At 39.1% G+C, this 15,731-nt stretch overlaps 3 protein-coding genes across 7 annotated transcripts in view; 1 reads left to right on the top strand and 2 right to left on the bottom strand.

Moving 5' to 3' along the window:
* The window catches only part of septin8a (septin 8a), a 51,942-nt gene extending 40,813 nt beyond the window's left edge, over window positions 1–11,129 (bottom strand). The window contains exon 1 of one of the 2 annotated variants that reach the window (XM_015034423.1): window positions 11,051–11,129. In XM_015034423.1, coding sequence (XP_014889909.1) covers window positions 11,051–11,116 — 66 coding nt within the window. In that variant the 5' untranslated portion in view covers window positions 11,117–11,129. Of the gene's footprint in view, window positions 1–3,773; window positions 3,945–11,050 lie in introns of those variants that run through there. The other variant, XM_015034422.1, reaches the window with a different exon arrangement.
* On the top strand, window positions 6,077–8,239 carry sowahaa (sosondowah ankyrin repeat domain family member Aa). Its single transcript, XM_015034424.1, has one exon. The coding sequence runs from the start codon at window positions 6,299–6,301 to the stop codon at window positions 7,646–7,648; it is 1,350 nt and encodes a 449-aa protein (XP_014889910.1). The 5' UTR covers window positions 6,077–6,298; the 3' UTR covers window positions 7,649–8,239.
* A 1,054-nt stretch (window positions 11,130–12,183) lies between the features above and the next one.
* The window catches only part of shroom1 (shroom family member 1), a 38,350-nt gene continuing 34,802 nt past the window's right edge, over window positions 12,184–15,731 (bottom strand). For all 4 annotated transcript variants that reach the window (XM_015034418.1, XM_015034420.1, XM_015034421.1 and 1 more), the window contains exon 9: window positions 12,184–15,000. In XM_015034418.1, the coding sequence (XP_014889904.1) occupies window positions 14,746–15,000 (255 nt within the window). In that variant the 3' untranslated portion in view covers window positions 12,184–14,745. The remainder of the gene's footprint in view (window positions 15,001–15,731) is intronic.

Raw genomic sequence — 15,731 nt, 5'->3', positions numbered from 1 at the left:
TACACATGAACACTTCCTTGTTCCTTGTCTCTTTGCTTTAAGCGCTCAATGAAGCTAATTTTATTTTATGCATGCAAGACTCCAGGGCAAGGCTCTTCATGGTCAGCAAGCACTGTACACGCTGGATGCGTAGTGGGGCATTTTATTACATAACCATTTATACGATGCACAATCAGATGCCGCTACTAAATGAAAACAGTAAAAGTTACTGGTCAGTCGGGGTCAATCAATCGCCTCCCGTGCATCCTGCTCAGAAATTCATCCCAAAGTTGCCATTTCCATCAGATGGGGTCGATGTGGACCTACAGTCTGACAAGCCGCATGTCTCTATCAATAGCTGCACATAATTAACAGCCCTCGCTTTACGCAGTCAGGCAAGAGGGCATGACAGTTTGTTCAATGTGGTCTCACTTCGTTCAAAGTCAGACAGGAAGTCAGTCAGGCAGCTGCAAACTCTGGCCTGTTCCCCTGCTTTCTCAGCATTTCCCTCCAATCAATCCTCTGGTTTTGTATTCCAAGAGAGACATTAAAATATACATCTATAAAAATCACCAGTCTGCAAGATCTCCTGGAACGAGTGCTGGACCTAAATTAAAAAGTACTGATTGAGCAATATCGGGTTCTCTCTTTTTTGGATCGGCTCCTTTCTTCTTTGACGACGTGTTGCACCACTAAGCCACTAAGTAGGAGTGGCCCGGAGTGTGAACTTAATCTCTTTATCCCTGGATCTCTGTGCTGCTTACTGTCCAATTCAAGAACCTTTTCAAGCATCTGCCAAAAAAGTTAATCCCCACTGTTTAAATCCCGGTCGTTTGCGCCAGCCACTCTATGAAATTCTCTCTGCTACTATTATTACAGCGTTACTGGTGTTTTCTATAAACTGTCCCACCCTGCTGCCGTTTCCATTGGGTCACACCTGACTGGCAACGCTCATTATTACAATCCGCGTAAAACAAGATCCAACCCAATCTGAAAATATGTCCTCTGTAGAGAAAGGCTGAGTGATTCAGCATCTGACTAGAATATCTACACACTGTAAACATACATAAAATTACTAAGTAATAATTTAAACTAAAGAATGAAATTTATTTTTTCTCTCTTTTGTGTCACTGAAGAAAAGTTTCAATAGCATCTACTATAAGCCAATGGGAGACCCTGTGCATATTCTATTGCAGTGTTTCCCAACCCTGGTCCTCGACGCACGCCGTCCTGCATGTTTTAGGTATTTCCTTGCTTCAGTCCAGCTGATTTCAATCCATGACTGAATAACAGGCGTTTGCTGAACTGCAATCAGTTGAATTAGGCACATTAAAGCAGGGAAACCTCTAAACCATGTAGGACAGTGTTCCTTGAGGACCAGGGTTGGGAAACACTGTTCTATACTATGTTACTGGAGGATTGTGTTAAGTCCCTATGGTTACACTGGCAGCCGTTGCATGAGTGTGCATGGAAAAATTATACAGTAAACATTTTCATGTCTACTACAGTATATTTTATTCAACTAGATTTAAATGCAAATTACATTTAGCTGGATTAATAAGTACAAATTACTCTGTAAGATACTGACAGATCATGTGTTTGTTGTATTGTTTATAAAAATTTAGAATTTGTAATGCCATCTAACTTCTATTTAGATTAACAAAATTATCGCCACCAAATCAGATTGAAAAACTGAACTAGATACAACATATAATACCGATAAATACAGCTTTAGTTATTTTATCTTCTTCCCCTCCCTTCTTATTTCATAATCTTCTTCTTCCCTTCAATGCCATTTAACTGATCAACAACATTCTCAAATTTCAATTCCCTAAAACCTAATTCCGTTTTAATGGGCGCTTTCTTCTTTTATTTCCAATGTCAACTTACAATTATTCACTTCCTGTTAAAGAGCCCCCTGGTGGTTGAAGAAAAATCCACATGTAAGCTGCACAGGGCTATAAACTGCATGGTTCAAAGCATGGTTCAAAAAAGTAGCGGCTTATAGACCGCAAAATACGGTATATGAGAAAAAAAATATAAATGCTCTCTGGTATTGTTCAGGGGGCCGGACCAAATGTGGAGGCGGGCCGATCAGGCCCGCGGGCCGTAGTTTGGGGACCACTGGTATAGCACATTTCAGCAACAGGGCAGTTCAAAGTGCTTTACATCATAAAAACATTGTACACATCAATTATAAACCAAGCAATAAACATTACATTGTGTCAAATGCCATCATCAAAATTATCAAGCTAATAGGCATTAAAAATATTGATCAATGTTCCAGTTACTCCTAATCAAAGGCAACTCTAAACAGGTGGGTTTTTGTAATTATCTTTATGCAATTCTGAAGGTTCAGGTCTGAGCATGTTTTTGCTGTTGCGCTACTCGCACAGTAACTCAGCCACAACAAGATGGATTAGTTAGATTACTTTACTTTTCAAACCAGAATATTTTGTAATTGCTGAATTTGTCTTTCCTGTAAGCAACAAAACCATTCTTGTAGTCTTCTTTAAGCCAGCTAACCAGCAGTGCACAACAAACAGTAGAGGAGGGGCAGTGTTGTGCTGCTCTACTTCCATACAGTCCAAGATAACTCCAGTGCATAACAAGACATTTTTAGCAGTTTTGAAACCATAGTTCTTTCAAACTTTGGTGTCTATGTATCGGAAAGCAAACATTGCCAAACAGAAACAGAAAATTGCTTCAAATAAACAAACTGAAACAAAGTCCGTATTAAAAGTAGCACAGCAGACGGCTCTCACAACAAAAAAGGTTTATACACACACATCTTAACATTTCACACTTCTTCCTATAATAGCTTTTTTGTATTATTCAAATGGTGTTCATATTTTCAGACACAAACATACAAAATAAAATCAAGTGACTTGATTGACTACATACTTCTCCAGCCCAAACCAGGTCTGTTGTTAATTAAAAAAAACACAATTAACTTTATTTTAAACTTTACCTAAAGTTGTTTAAAATAATTTAATTTCACATTCTACAGCAGTGTTTCCCAATGCTGGTTCTCAAGTCACACTTGACTTCAATTAATGGCTCATTAAGAGGTTTGGCTGAACAGCAATGTTTGAGTCAGGTGTGTTAAAGCAGGGAAACATCTAAAACATTCAGGGTTAGGTTGAGAAACAATGTTCTAGAAAAATGAACATGACCTTTAGGCTTAAAATATGGGATTGGTTAGTAACTGGCGTTTAATCTGACCATTATGAGATTAATGCCAGTACTTTAAATAAAAATATAAAGTATTTTTTTTAAGTTGCATACATGATCTCTGTGTAAGTTATGTGCAAAGATTCAGTTTCAGGTGAAACTGAATCTTTTGAAAGTATTTTGAGCATACCTGGTTCCAATGAGTCTACAATTCAAAGCAGCAAATAAATTCCAATTTAAAACAGGGAGGACTTTCATCTGCAACTATCCACATTGACAGTGTCGGTTGCTCTCTTTCCTTGCTGTTATGTTTGAAGGCACTTCATTTAACCGTTAATGTTAGCATAATACTAACGCACATCAAACCAAACATGCATGGGTAGAAAATTGCAGCCACATTGATTAGACTTAACAGCGACAAACCCACTGAGTCACCGTCGCAGAAATCACTTCCACCATCTCGTCAGGCGCTGATGAACAGGCTCCATAAGCGGGGGAGGCTTAGCTTCACACTCGTATATTTACGACAACCAACCAAGCGCTCCTCCTAAACGCTGCACTTCTACTGTTTTCTGCTCCTCTGACAGGACTAAACACGAAGCGTAGTGACATCTGCTTACCGAAAATACGTCCACGTCCGTGGCAGCCATGGTGTGGAATGTGTGTTGACGGCGTGCTGAGCAGCAGACTGAGCAGAGACGAAAGGGAACAGCCCTCCTCTCTCCTTACTTAGCCTGCTAAACTAACTGAAGGCGAGCTGACAGGGATGGGAACAGAGGGACACGAGGCGGAGGCGAACCGAGACAAGATGGTTCCCTGCTGCCTTGTTTGATCGTCGATCGGTCATTTTATTCATCTTTACCCGAGAGGCGGTCTTAAAACATTAAAAAAAATTAAATAAAAAAAAATCTGATAAATAAAGGTAAATTTGAACCGTTTGCAAATTGTTGAAATCATCCGCTTTGCACTTGAGTAATATTCTGGTCACAAATATTACAGCTTATTGTGTGTTACATTAGCTTTAGGGTTTACCTGTTTTTTATATATATAACAACATCCCCCGACTCGTCCAAAACAGAGTATCGTTAATTTTGCATTAAAACGTTTACGAAGACCTGTGCCTAACTTAAAGAAAGGGTGTGATTATCTTGACATAGTTTAGATCTTTGTTTGTGACGAACACGTTTCAATTAGTGATGGGAATTTCAGTTCCGTTCAGAGATCCGAATCATTTGGCTTAGCTCCTGAAAAAGAGACGACTTCAGTTCCCAAACCTATTTTTTGTGGGGTATACATTATACAGATTAATTACACACAGCTGGGTATTTTTTAAAGTATTCTTTAATTATGACGATTTTTCACTTACAGCTGAGGAAATCATTTAAAATTAGAATATTACATCTGACTAATAAAAAACGATTTTTAAAAACAGAAATATAGGCTAGATGAAAAGTATGTTTAATATCTGCTTAAAGGTTGTTAATTTCATAATGTACTTGTAATCTGACATACAATGAGACTTGTATGTACAGTCTAATTTATTGAAATGACTGTATATTTAATTCTTGTAATTTGTGTAGAAGCCATCTTTGGTAAATTAATTTGAACACAGTAATTCTGTTATGTTTGATATAGCTAGAAAGTAAATTGACAGCTTACAACAAATGAGTTTCTTAAACCCATGGCAACAAGTCAACCTATGTTTGTTGACATGTTGAATGCCAGAGAGAATAGACTGCTACGAGTTTCTACAACAAATATTACTTTGAACCAGGATTGGACTTTTGAATGGTCTAAGCCAAAAAAAATAAATAAATCCATATCCTTATAAGGCAGTCTGTGAGTTCTGTACTATTTAATAATCTGAGATATTTAAAATCCATTAAATGTCAAAGCTATGGCTTGGTAGAAACATTGCTTAATCTCATGTTTTGTCTTGTAAATTCTGTGCTGGTAAAGATTTACACACCTTTTGCAGAATGCTTGGAACTGAAAGAGAAACTGACTGCATGACCTTCAATGTGATTACTTGAGCTAATGATTGTCTGACCTCCTGGAGACAGAGTATAAACTTTCATTTATGGCTGAGCATAATTATTAAATGTAATGTGTGTTTATTGAATGAATGAAAAAACATTTCAGGGTATGTTAGTAGATTTATAATAATTTTTAGAGACAATAAGTTTTGTAAATTTTCCTTTATTGGAAGACAAGGACTAAAACCGTTGAAGTGAATTTGAAAGTAAAATTGAGTGGAAGGAAATGTTTGGCAGACAACAATGTAAAAGATAAAGAGACAGCCACAGAGAACTGTGAGGGGGTGGAAAGCATAGCAACAATAAAGTTGAAATGCACAGTTCATGTGTGGGCTTTTTTGTTAAGCCAACATGGCTATGTGAGAATTTTATTATTATTGGCCTGGAATATTGAAATTTTCAGTAAAACTAAATGTACAACTTAAGTTTATGTTGAAAAGAACACGAGTTCTTTCTCATTTCGTTAAATGAATCAGCACAAAGAATCGGCTCGGGTACGGGCGGCACATCATTGGTTTCAATATGGCCTCTTCTTATCAGACTCTCCCTTTCAGTTCAGGAATGTCATTATAGTGCAAGCCAGGGCAGGAGCTGATATATGATATGACAGCACAAATATGTGAGGTTATCAAAATGTTTTGGGCTACTTTATGTGCAATAATTCTTTCTAGAAATGCATTGTTACGTTTAAATGAACAAATGCGTTCAAAGACTGAGCTTACAATTGGTTACAGCCAATCCGTGGATAATTAAGATGTCATGTGACATATTGTAGGCTGATTTTCACACAAGGGGGAAAAAGACTTCAATCCATGCGGAAAAGTTTAATCGATTCTTTTCTTATGTAGGAGAAATTCCACCTTTTACATTTATTCACATGAAATTAGTTAATGTTTTAGTCTTCTCATGAAGCATTAAACGTCCTACCGGTTCACTTTCTTTTGAAAACACCTGGGTATATTATTCAAATCATTTCCACGTCCACACCTTGCCCAATAGAGAAACTCCCCCAGGTAGAGAGGGAGGAGAACAGAGCAGCCAGGTGTCTGAACGGCGCGGCTGTGGAACTCAAGTTTCTTCTTTTTGTTCTGGCTTTAAGAGTTTTATTCATGGATTTAACAAAGGAATCCATTATTTCTTTGCTAGCGGCTGAGGGGGGCAAAGTGAAGAAATCTGATCTGGAGGCACACTTTAAATCCTCAGTGGACTGTGTCGATCCGGCCGAGAAGGATCGGAACAGAGAGCTCTTCAAGACTTTAGTGAACAATGTCGCCTTCGTCAAAGCGATCGACGGGACCCGGTTCGTTATCCTCAGAAAAACGTACCGGCATTTTCTCGGAGAGAGCCAAACGACCGAAAACGGTAATGATGATAGAAATACAGATGTGTCAGGGGAGCAGGAGCAGGCTCCAGATGTACAAGATGAAAAGACTGACAACTCAGAAGAATTAGCTGCTTCTGGGGGAAATCCTGCATATTTATCTCCCGTAGAGCTGGCTCTGCAGAGGAGCAAATGTGAGGAGGTCAAGCTTAAAAGGATGATGAATTTTCATTTTAACAGGAAGGAGAACGATGAAGTCAGGGCCCAGAGCAAACCTTATGGTCTTCCTCTGAGAATACCTGTTTCTACCAGGGTGGAGATCCAAAAACTGAGGGTGAGCCCAGAAGAACCTCCCTACAGTCAAAAAGCAGACACCCCGAAGACTAAGAGGAAGCCGTCCTCGGTGGAGAGTTGTTCGCCCCAGCTGAGGAGGGCAGCAAGGAGCTCCAAGGTGATGGAGGAACCCAAAGACTCAAGGATTTCCTCCATGTTCCCCCTGGAGCAGACGGAGCACGAGTGGCTGGTGAACTGTGCTGCGGGCCACTGGACCCACGTTCACGGTCTGCTGCTCGGCGACTGCCACCTTGCGCAGAAGAAGGACTTCATCTCGGGGTTCACCGTCCTGCACTGGGCAGCCAAGTGTGGGAACAGTAAAATGCTCTCTGTGGTCCTGGACATGGTCCGGGAGGGAAAGGTCACCATCGACATCAACGCAAAATCCCACGGGGGTTACACTCCTCTACACATAGCTGCCCAGCATGACCAAGAGTACATCATGGCCATGCTGGTGGGCGAATTCGGGGCCAACGTCAGGATCAGGGACAACTGTGGCAAAAGGCCATGCCACTACCTGCACAAGGGCATTTCTAAAATTGTCAAGGAGATGCTGATGGAGCCCAAAGCACCGACCCAACCTCAGGCAACGGACCCTCTGTCCCATAGAGAGGAGCAGGACGTGCTGCCAGACCTCTCCAGGGGTCTGCACTCCATTAGCCGTCTCTTCCAGCCCGCGGTGATCAGCCACAAAAAGAAACCCAGTCAGAGGTCCGGACTTTACTCTCTGAGCGAGGACAACAGTGAGGAGCAAGACGCCTCTGGCTTCAGACACAGACTGATGTCTAACGCTTCTGTGTGCTGATGAATGATGGAAACGTCACTTTATTTAATTTTTCAGCAGCCTGCTGCTGCTAAAACAATGAAACATATTGACAACTACAGTTATAATAAAGCAATCTATAGCCAATTATTGATATGAAATCACTAAATTTTGCCAATATCCTGAAAAACGGATGTCCTGTTCAAAAGATGACTGAATAAGAAACTTTTAAGGTGGCGTTTACAGACTCTTTACATTATTTTTGTGGATATTTTAATCAGTTTGCAATCATTTCAGCTCCAGAAAGAATTGTTGTTGCCGTTTGGAATCTACTTGCATGAGAAACATTTGCAAATCAAGACTTGACATGTTTCGCCTCTTGAATTGTTTAGTCAGAGATGAACAAACGGGACGATTACAAAAGGAGAGAATCAAAATGTGGGACTTATGTGTGAATCCAACTCTTTATCAGCAAGAAAATTCACTCATAAATCAAAATGTCAGTGAAATGCATGAAAATATTAACTCCCTCTGTAACAAAAAAATACATAATTATAATATTTAAGATATTCCAAGTCACTGAGTTGAAGCATTTTGATGTAAAGTATATTAAATCTGGCTAAACGCTTTAAAGCGGGTCATTTATTAAAAGCTGCCCGGGTTTTCCTCAAATCTGTTATGCGTGTCGGTGCCAAGATTTCTCTGAAATATTGCTCGGCTTGTTGGGACAGCCGTGATTCAGGCTGATGAGCAGCTGACTGGGGCTTGGTGTGTTCATGTGCAGCTGGAAGCTACAGAGCTAACTGTATCGTCATACTTTATGACCAGCAGCCTGGAGCTACAGAGGAGTCTGCAGGGGGGGAAAATCCTCTCCCTCCCTGCTGCCTCTTCTGTGACTTATGATGTCACTTCCCCGGCAGCCTTCATTGTTCCTGCGTCAAGATGACAGGTCATCTCCTCGCCCGAAGGTTTTGTTACGTAAATGTCCTTTTCTGGGGCAGCTATGAGGAAAAATAAGCTGGGATGAGCAGAATGAGGGAAGGAAGGTATACCATTTTTACATTTGAGAGTAAAGATTTTTTTATTTTTTTAATGGCACCATCCACAACAAATGCCATATCAAGGCACCTAACAAGATTTTGATAATGGCTTCCTCTCAGAAAAAAAGTGGTGGCACTGAGATAGGGACACTTTCTATAAGAACGCAAAATCTTTAAGTGACTTTAATCAGGAAAGGGACACAGCTAAACTGAAACACTGAGCCAAGAATACTTCCTAAGGAATAGAAATGAAGAGTAGACATAGCTTCATTCAGGAAATTCATATAGTCGAGCACAGAAACACTGAGCTAGAAGTACTTTCTATTGATCTCAAAGAGTTCATGTTGTAAAATCAAAATGGCTTTTTCCAGAAAAGAGATGCTGCTAAACATAGACTGAGTCTGATGTACTATCAGTATTTCACATCATATAAATAATTGCATATTTAGGGTCATTTTGAATTTAGTTCATGTTTATTTTATTTTACTATCAATGTTTTGGAAAGTTCAAACTTTCTGGCTCCAAAACAGAAACTAAACAACAAACTAAAGCACATATACAGATTTTTATGCTGGACATGTACAGATATTCATGACATGCTAACAGGAAGGAGTACAGCAGTTTTTTCTGCTTTTCCTTCAGAAAAACAAGTCATGCTTTATAGTTGTTTTGCTTTGTTCCGCTTGAGTTTTGTTTTATTTGCAGTTTTGAGGTATAGAGAGTTTTTCATGGGAGTCAATTTCCTGGTCAAACTTTCATTGGAGATGCATAGAAAAGCACATGTAAGTGGAGTTAAAACATTGTCTGTCTTTTTTCAGGCCAAATTTAGAGAGGACACATTGTTCTAAAATGTGTTTTCTCTAAATTTTACCAGGATAGACCAGAACATGAAGTTTCTAGAAATAGCCTTAGACAGGGAATTTTTGGTTTAAAGTATTTTATCTGTACTTGCTCAAAGCAGCTGCCCTTTTGTGATGCCATAATAAAAACACTGTAACCCCTATGCTTGCGGTTTTTCCATTATCCTAGCAAGCCAGACGCTGAAGGTTCCCTGTTAACAATAAATATCAAGTGGCTCTAGCAGTGTGAAGTAAAATAAAACTGTATGAGACCCAAAGTAACCACCATGGCCGACTCAATGTGTGATTTCTCAAAAAGAACAAAATGATTTCATAAATAGCAATTGGCTCTTCTCTACCAACTGAAATGTTGTACTCTGATTGGTCTTTCCAATGAATCTGTCAGAAAAATAACCTGCTCTGAACTATCTTAAATAGTGGTTTGTTTGTTTTTTTGTTTTGTTTTTTTAATATAGATAAGGTAAACTAGAATTGGAGCCCAAAATCAAATTCTGCCTAAGCCCCCGTTAAATCTTGAGCCGGCACTGAAAACCAGAAACAACCAGGATTTCCAAAAAATCATTTAAAATCATCATCCAGCAAGCATGAGAAGACACAATTACTTCCAGACAGACAAACAATAGCAAAAGATTGATGCAAAGTTTAACAACAAGGCAAGAAACGTGACCAGAGCTAAACAAAAGCTAAATATAAAGAAGAATTTTCAGGCTGTTTTGTCTTCTGCTGATCCACGTCTTCACATTTGTTTAGTCTGAGTACAATCTTTGGTTAATCTTCCTGGGTGTGGCGACTAATGACTGACTATCAGGGGTGGGAGGCTGACTCAAGGTGTGCTAGCATTCCTGTGGGTGGAGAGTTCAGAGTTCAGACTGAAACCTGAGCCTTGAAGCAGATCTGAGTACCTGAATCATCTGTTGTGTATATTTTGTCTGCTGCAGCTTTAGGGTTTCATCCCGTGGTTTGTTTTCAAGGCTGTAACTCCAACAAATATCTTGTTTTTGAAAAATCCCCCAGTTAAGCTCCTTGTCTTCTCTACTGCTACTGTTATTTCAGGTTTTGTTGTTTTGTTGCTTTTGCAGTTCATCCTCCTTCCTCTTCCTTTTCATTACCAGTTTGGTGAGGCCAGAAAAAAGCAGCAGGAAAGACAGAAATTTTACATGGAACCTGCAGACTGAACTCTCAGGTTGGGCTTGGAGATAATTAGCCCTGTTTACAGACCGGGAGGCGGAAGCTGCTACCATGACTGTTCAAAGTTCAACGATATACCTGTCAACACGCCTCACATTTTATCTGCATCTCACTGTTTAACCTGCATGCACGACTCTTTGTATTAAACAGTCAGGTAGCTATTTATGGAGGAGTTCACAGGCTTGTTTTTTATGGTTTGTTTTCACCTTTGAGGTTTTCAAACATTCAGTTTCCTCAACTTGACTCACTAAATCATTAAATCTTTAATCATTTTACCTCCTGAAACAAAAGTGACCTTTAACTTTCATGGAAATCACTTACATCATGTGTGAATGGTGTTATAGAAATACACTTACTTTCCAAGCCTTTTGGAGAAAATAACTGCAACAAAATAGATTTGATATTTGACCAACTGCATCCATTTTTCCAGCTATCCCAGTTTTTGCTGAAAACAAACATCCCACAGCTCCCACATTAGCTTCACTTCTGAAAGCAGCTGCAGTTGATTTTATTTAGTGGGACGAGGGTAAAGGGAACTGAATCAAAAAGCCTGCCACATAATTCAGATTATATTTGTGAAGCATTCCCCTTCCACTTTGCAGCTACTTTGTGTTGATCTATCACCTTAAGTTTGAGTTGAGTAAATTGCATTAAAGTTCAGGTTTATTGTGAAAAAGTGGAACAATTATAAATATGTTCATATATTGAAAGCAGCTGGATCTTCTTTATGGTTACTTTTTAAAGTTTCATGCTCTTTTATTTTGTTGTGTTCGATTCCTCTTATTGTATAAAATACTAAAATGTACATGAGAAACTTTATTTCCTGAGTCTCTTTTAAAAAGCAGTGTGTTGATTTGCCAGCAGAGGGCAGAAGCGAGCTCTGATTTAAGTCATCAGTTTACTGCAAACAACCTTTTCTTATACATGAATACACAGTTGCAAATAAACACAAATATTCAACACACACAATTACAAAAACACATGAAGCATACAGCAGCAGGTAGAACAAATCTCTCTTTGCTGCTCATGTGGCTTTGGGTGCAGTGAACACATTTGGTGTCTTTCTAGTTATGTAGTTTATGTTTTATTATTAATATTGCCAGTATTAAGTAAACACCACCAGTTTTTGTTGTTTGTTTGCCTCTCTGTCTCTTTTCTATGTCCTACCCAGCTGACTGACTGAACCAAATATCCCCTGCCATGCCATTAATTTAATAAGGTCATTTGTGTAACAGGAAGAGTGTCTCATTTCCCCTTGCTATGGAAAAATCTGCCTCCTACACAAAAAGGCAACCAGACTAACCACATATTACCCGTGGTTAGTTAATTTATCTGCACGTCTTGTACTGTACAAAAAGGCTTATCTAGTGTTTGGAGCAAAATTATCTCAAAGGTTTGGGAAATCATTGGAATAAATATCTACTCTGTTTGGATGTCGTAGCAGCACATATATAAATTGAAGAGAGTATAAAATGAAAACCCACAGATGAACAGTGAAACCTTAATTTATTCACAATATTACAAACATCATGGATTTTTTAAAACCCCAAACAGGCACAAACAAACAACTCTCAAGAGAAAATGGAAGTGAAACAAAGCAGAGAAAACAGATTTTGAATTGTTTGCTATGATCAATCTCACCATGGGTTAAAATGTTTTTCTGAGTTGGCTTTTATATAGATTTATTTCATTCTGACATCAGAGATCTGTAGTTATTAAACTATATTCACAACAAATGTTTTGATTAAAGGGGACAAGCCTGGACCTGGAAAATATAGAAAAAACTGCTCCTCCTTTCAAACAAAAAGACTTTCCTCAAGTCTTTTTGTTTGGTTTTTCAAAATGTTGGAGGTTTGCATAATTTAGAAATCCCAGCCAGCTACAGAAAACAGCATGAAGGCCTTTTCAGCATTCAGCTGTGAGAAAAACCAAAACAAATGTGTTTGTTTAGAAAACTTTGATGGACACAAGTAAAAATCTCCAGAGAATTTTTTTGTCTTCTGGTGGCAAAACTGAATCAAAAACTGTCAGTGTAGAAGAGCTTCAGCTTTTTCCTCCTACATTTAAATATTGGAGACAATGCAGCCAGCAGGTATGCGTCCTGAGGGGAAAATAACACGGGGATCAGTTTCTGAACACACTCACGATCTCTCACAGACAAAATAAAACAAAACAGAGTTCAGGAAATTATCCAACAGCTCTGATGTCACTGATAGACACAAATATGGCTGAACTAAATGCAGTACGAATGCATGTAGATGGGTTGTTTGATTCAAGTACCAAAAGACAGCTGGGAATAAAGACACCTGCAGTAAATTAAACCTATTAAAGTGTTTCAAGTATAAGATGTCGCTTCTGCAAAAGGACATAAGAGGAAATACTCCGTGATAACTGCTTTTGTGAGTTAGGGTAAGGAAATATTCAAGACTCTTCATGTCTTGTAGTCAGGACACCTACAAATTATTAAATTATTTTACAGCAGTGAAGAGCAGGTAGTCAGTCTCTGAGAAAAAGAACCTTATGGGTAACAGGAAGGTGCTACTACAGATGGATAATGATCTTTAAATTATACAAAGGATTATTTCCCTGACACAAAAAGGCCATTTTAATTTAAATGTGTCAAATGCATGTGTGGTCACTTATTGGCAACACACAAAAAATAAGAACTTTTGATACAAAAATCCTACAGTGAACACAGATATGAAGGGTGGATTTTACCTAACCCTCTATGTATTGGTAACCTTAATTTCCCTGGGATTATATGGAATTAAACTCTTGAAATTATGGGTAAAAGAAATCACAGAGCTCAGAAAAAGGGACATGATACAGTCAATAATGCAGCTGGAACCAACACAGAGTCAACAGCCACACACCGAGGCGTTTGTGTCAGATTGTGTTCTTGAACGCTCACAAGTAAAACGTATGATTATATGAAAAAAGTGAGACTTGAACAATAACTAAGCAGTTCATTAACATACACTTTACTGGTGACAGTTGGGAGAAATTGGTTTGCTGATCAATAACAATGCTGGTCAGAAGTGGAGCAGAAATTACATAAACTGTGACAAATGACAGTCAGACTGGGTTCACCACAGAATGTTTTTAATGAGTGCCGGTATATTATGTCTCCACGTTACCCGACAGAGACAAGATTTCCGCTTTCTCCTCACTGGATTAATTATCTCCATTTTATCAACATATTCACTGTGGAGACTTTGCGGTCATTAATTTTGCCTCTGGTGAAGATTGTGCTATGCATTTAATGTACTTATTTGTTGCGGACATGAAAATGAATGCAACTGTCATGGAATACAAGCCTGAACAAAGTTAGAAAGGAAAAGTTGTAAAAGTGATGATAAATGCCCTTTAAACTGAAGAGGAAAAAATAAAACATTTTAACGGATGGAGTAAGGCTTTCACTTCAAATTATTTAGACTCCAGTTTGATCTAATGTGCATACATGTATCTTTACAAAGTGCTTTTTTTCCATTGAACTTATTATTTCTTTTGGTTTTTAGAACCTTAATTTGAAATGCATTTAGAAACACAGACAACCAAAAAGAAGAATATTAAATCTTCTACATCTACAGTACATTTTTCCAGACCTGGAACAGCACACCGCCCTCCGTCAGGCCACTGAAGCCTCGTCGCTGTTCAGAGACGGTCTTAAAGCTTATCGTAAGTTTCCACAGATGCAGGCACAGGGCTGCAGGGCCATTATCTCAGTGGACAACAAAAGGACAGCATCTGAATTACTACAAGTTTCTGCACAGCAGCTCCAAGATAAAAAGTTCCAACAGCTACAATAATATATATGAAGGCACACTGAAACAGTTCAATTCTGCTTAAAGTGAAAACAAATGTACAACATTAAGACATGTTTTAATGCACACTGCTGCTTGTGCAAATCGAGATGGGCGGAAAAAGTTCACTTGACTCTCAGCAGATATTTCTGTCCTCCATAAAGTCTTGAAAGGAGGGAGAGAAAAAAAGAGTCATGATTGGATTACGTCCAAAAAGCCTGACAACCAGAGCCACGGTGAATGTTCCTTCACATGTTCAGACTGTTGGAAAGCGCCTCCAGCTGCTCCTCTCCCAGCCTCTGCTTCTCCTCCAGGTCCTTCTGGCGGATGAGGAGCGAGGCCTTGGTCTGGACGAAGCGCCGGTAGTCCTGCAGCTGCTCGGCGGACAGCTGGCGCGACAGGAAGGTGGAGACCAGGTTCTCTCGGCGGTCCAGGTTATCCTTCAGATCTTTGGCATCCTCCCTCTGTTTGCACAGCAGGCGGTGGCGACTGTCCAGAGACTCCTGCATGGAGCACAGCAGACTCATTAGACTTCATACCGTCAAAGGTCTTGCCCAGGTTTAAATTGTGATTTGTAAAGGTGTTTATATAGTTTAATGATTTTAAATCCTGTCACCTTATTGGAATTTAATATTTTAGACCGTCTAACATTTTAGGGGTGTCACTATGCAAAATGAATCCCACAAAGCATTGTGCAGAATGCTGCAACTAGCCATAAGCTCACACTTTGTATGGATATGTAATATTCCACCTGTTGGATGGAGTCTCACTGCAGTAGAAACCCACACCTGTCACAGATTAGTGTCAAACACGCCAAAGGTTACAGGGATTATTAGAATGTTTGTATCTTTTAATGCCTGTATTGTAACATCTTAATGTATTATTTTTGCAGTGCTTTTATGTTTCTTTATAGTTATGTATCAATCTCACTACATAAATAAACGTCCCTTGCTGTTTCTTACTCAAAACAGAAAAGTTAGGAGTGAGGTAAATGTGGAATTATCGCAACTAATATATTGCCACTGCAGGATTTTCTAACACTGTGCAGCAAAAGAGTGACATGCATTTGTATCCAGGACATTTTACTCTGAAACCTCTGAAGCCTCCAGAAGTCATCTTATCAGTAAGGAAAGTCCAACTTCAGGTGATTTAATCTCATAAATTCAGCGGATCTGGGGAACACCTGGTGGTGGCTTTTTTGACAAGACAAAAGAGCAAAATGTTCAGATCCTAT

The sequence above is a fragment of the Poecilia latipinna genome, unplaced genomic scaffold, assembly GCF_001443285.1.
Source record: "Poecilia latipinna isolate Pla-1442-1.1 unplaced genomic scaffold, P_latipinna-1.0 Scaffold298, whole genome shotgun sequence".
NCBI lineage: Eukaryota > Metazoa > Chordata > Actinopteri > Cyprinodontiformes > Poeciliidae > Poecilia > Poecilia latipinna.
The sequence above is the reverse complement of the archived record's forward strand: the minus strand, read 5'-3'. Positions and strand labels throughout refer to the sequence as shown.

Coding starts and splice junctions, on each gene's coding strand:
- sowahaa (XM_015034424.1), top strand. CDS start 6,299: ATGGATTTAACAAAGGAATCCATTATTTCTTTGCTAGCGGCTGAGGGG.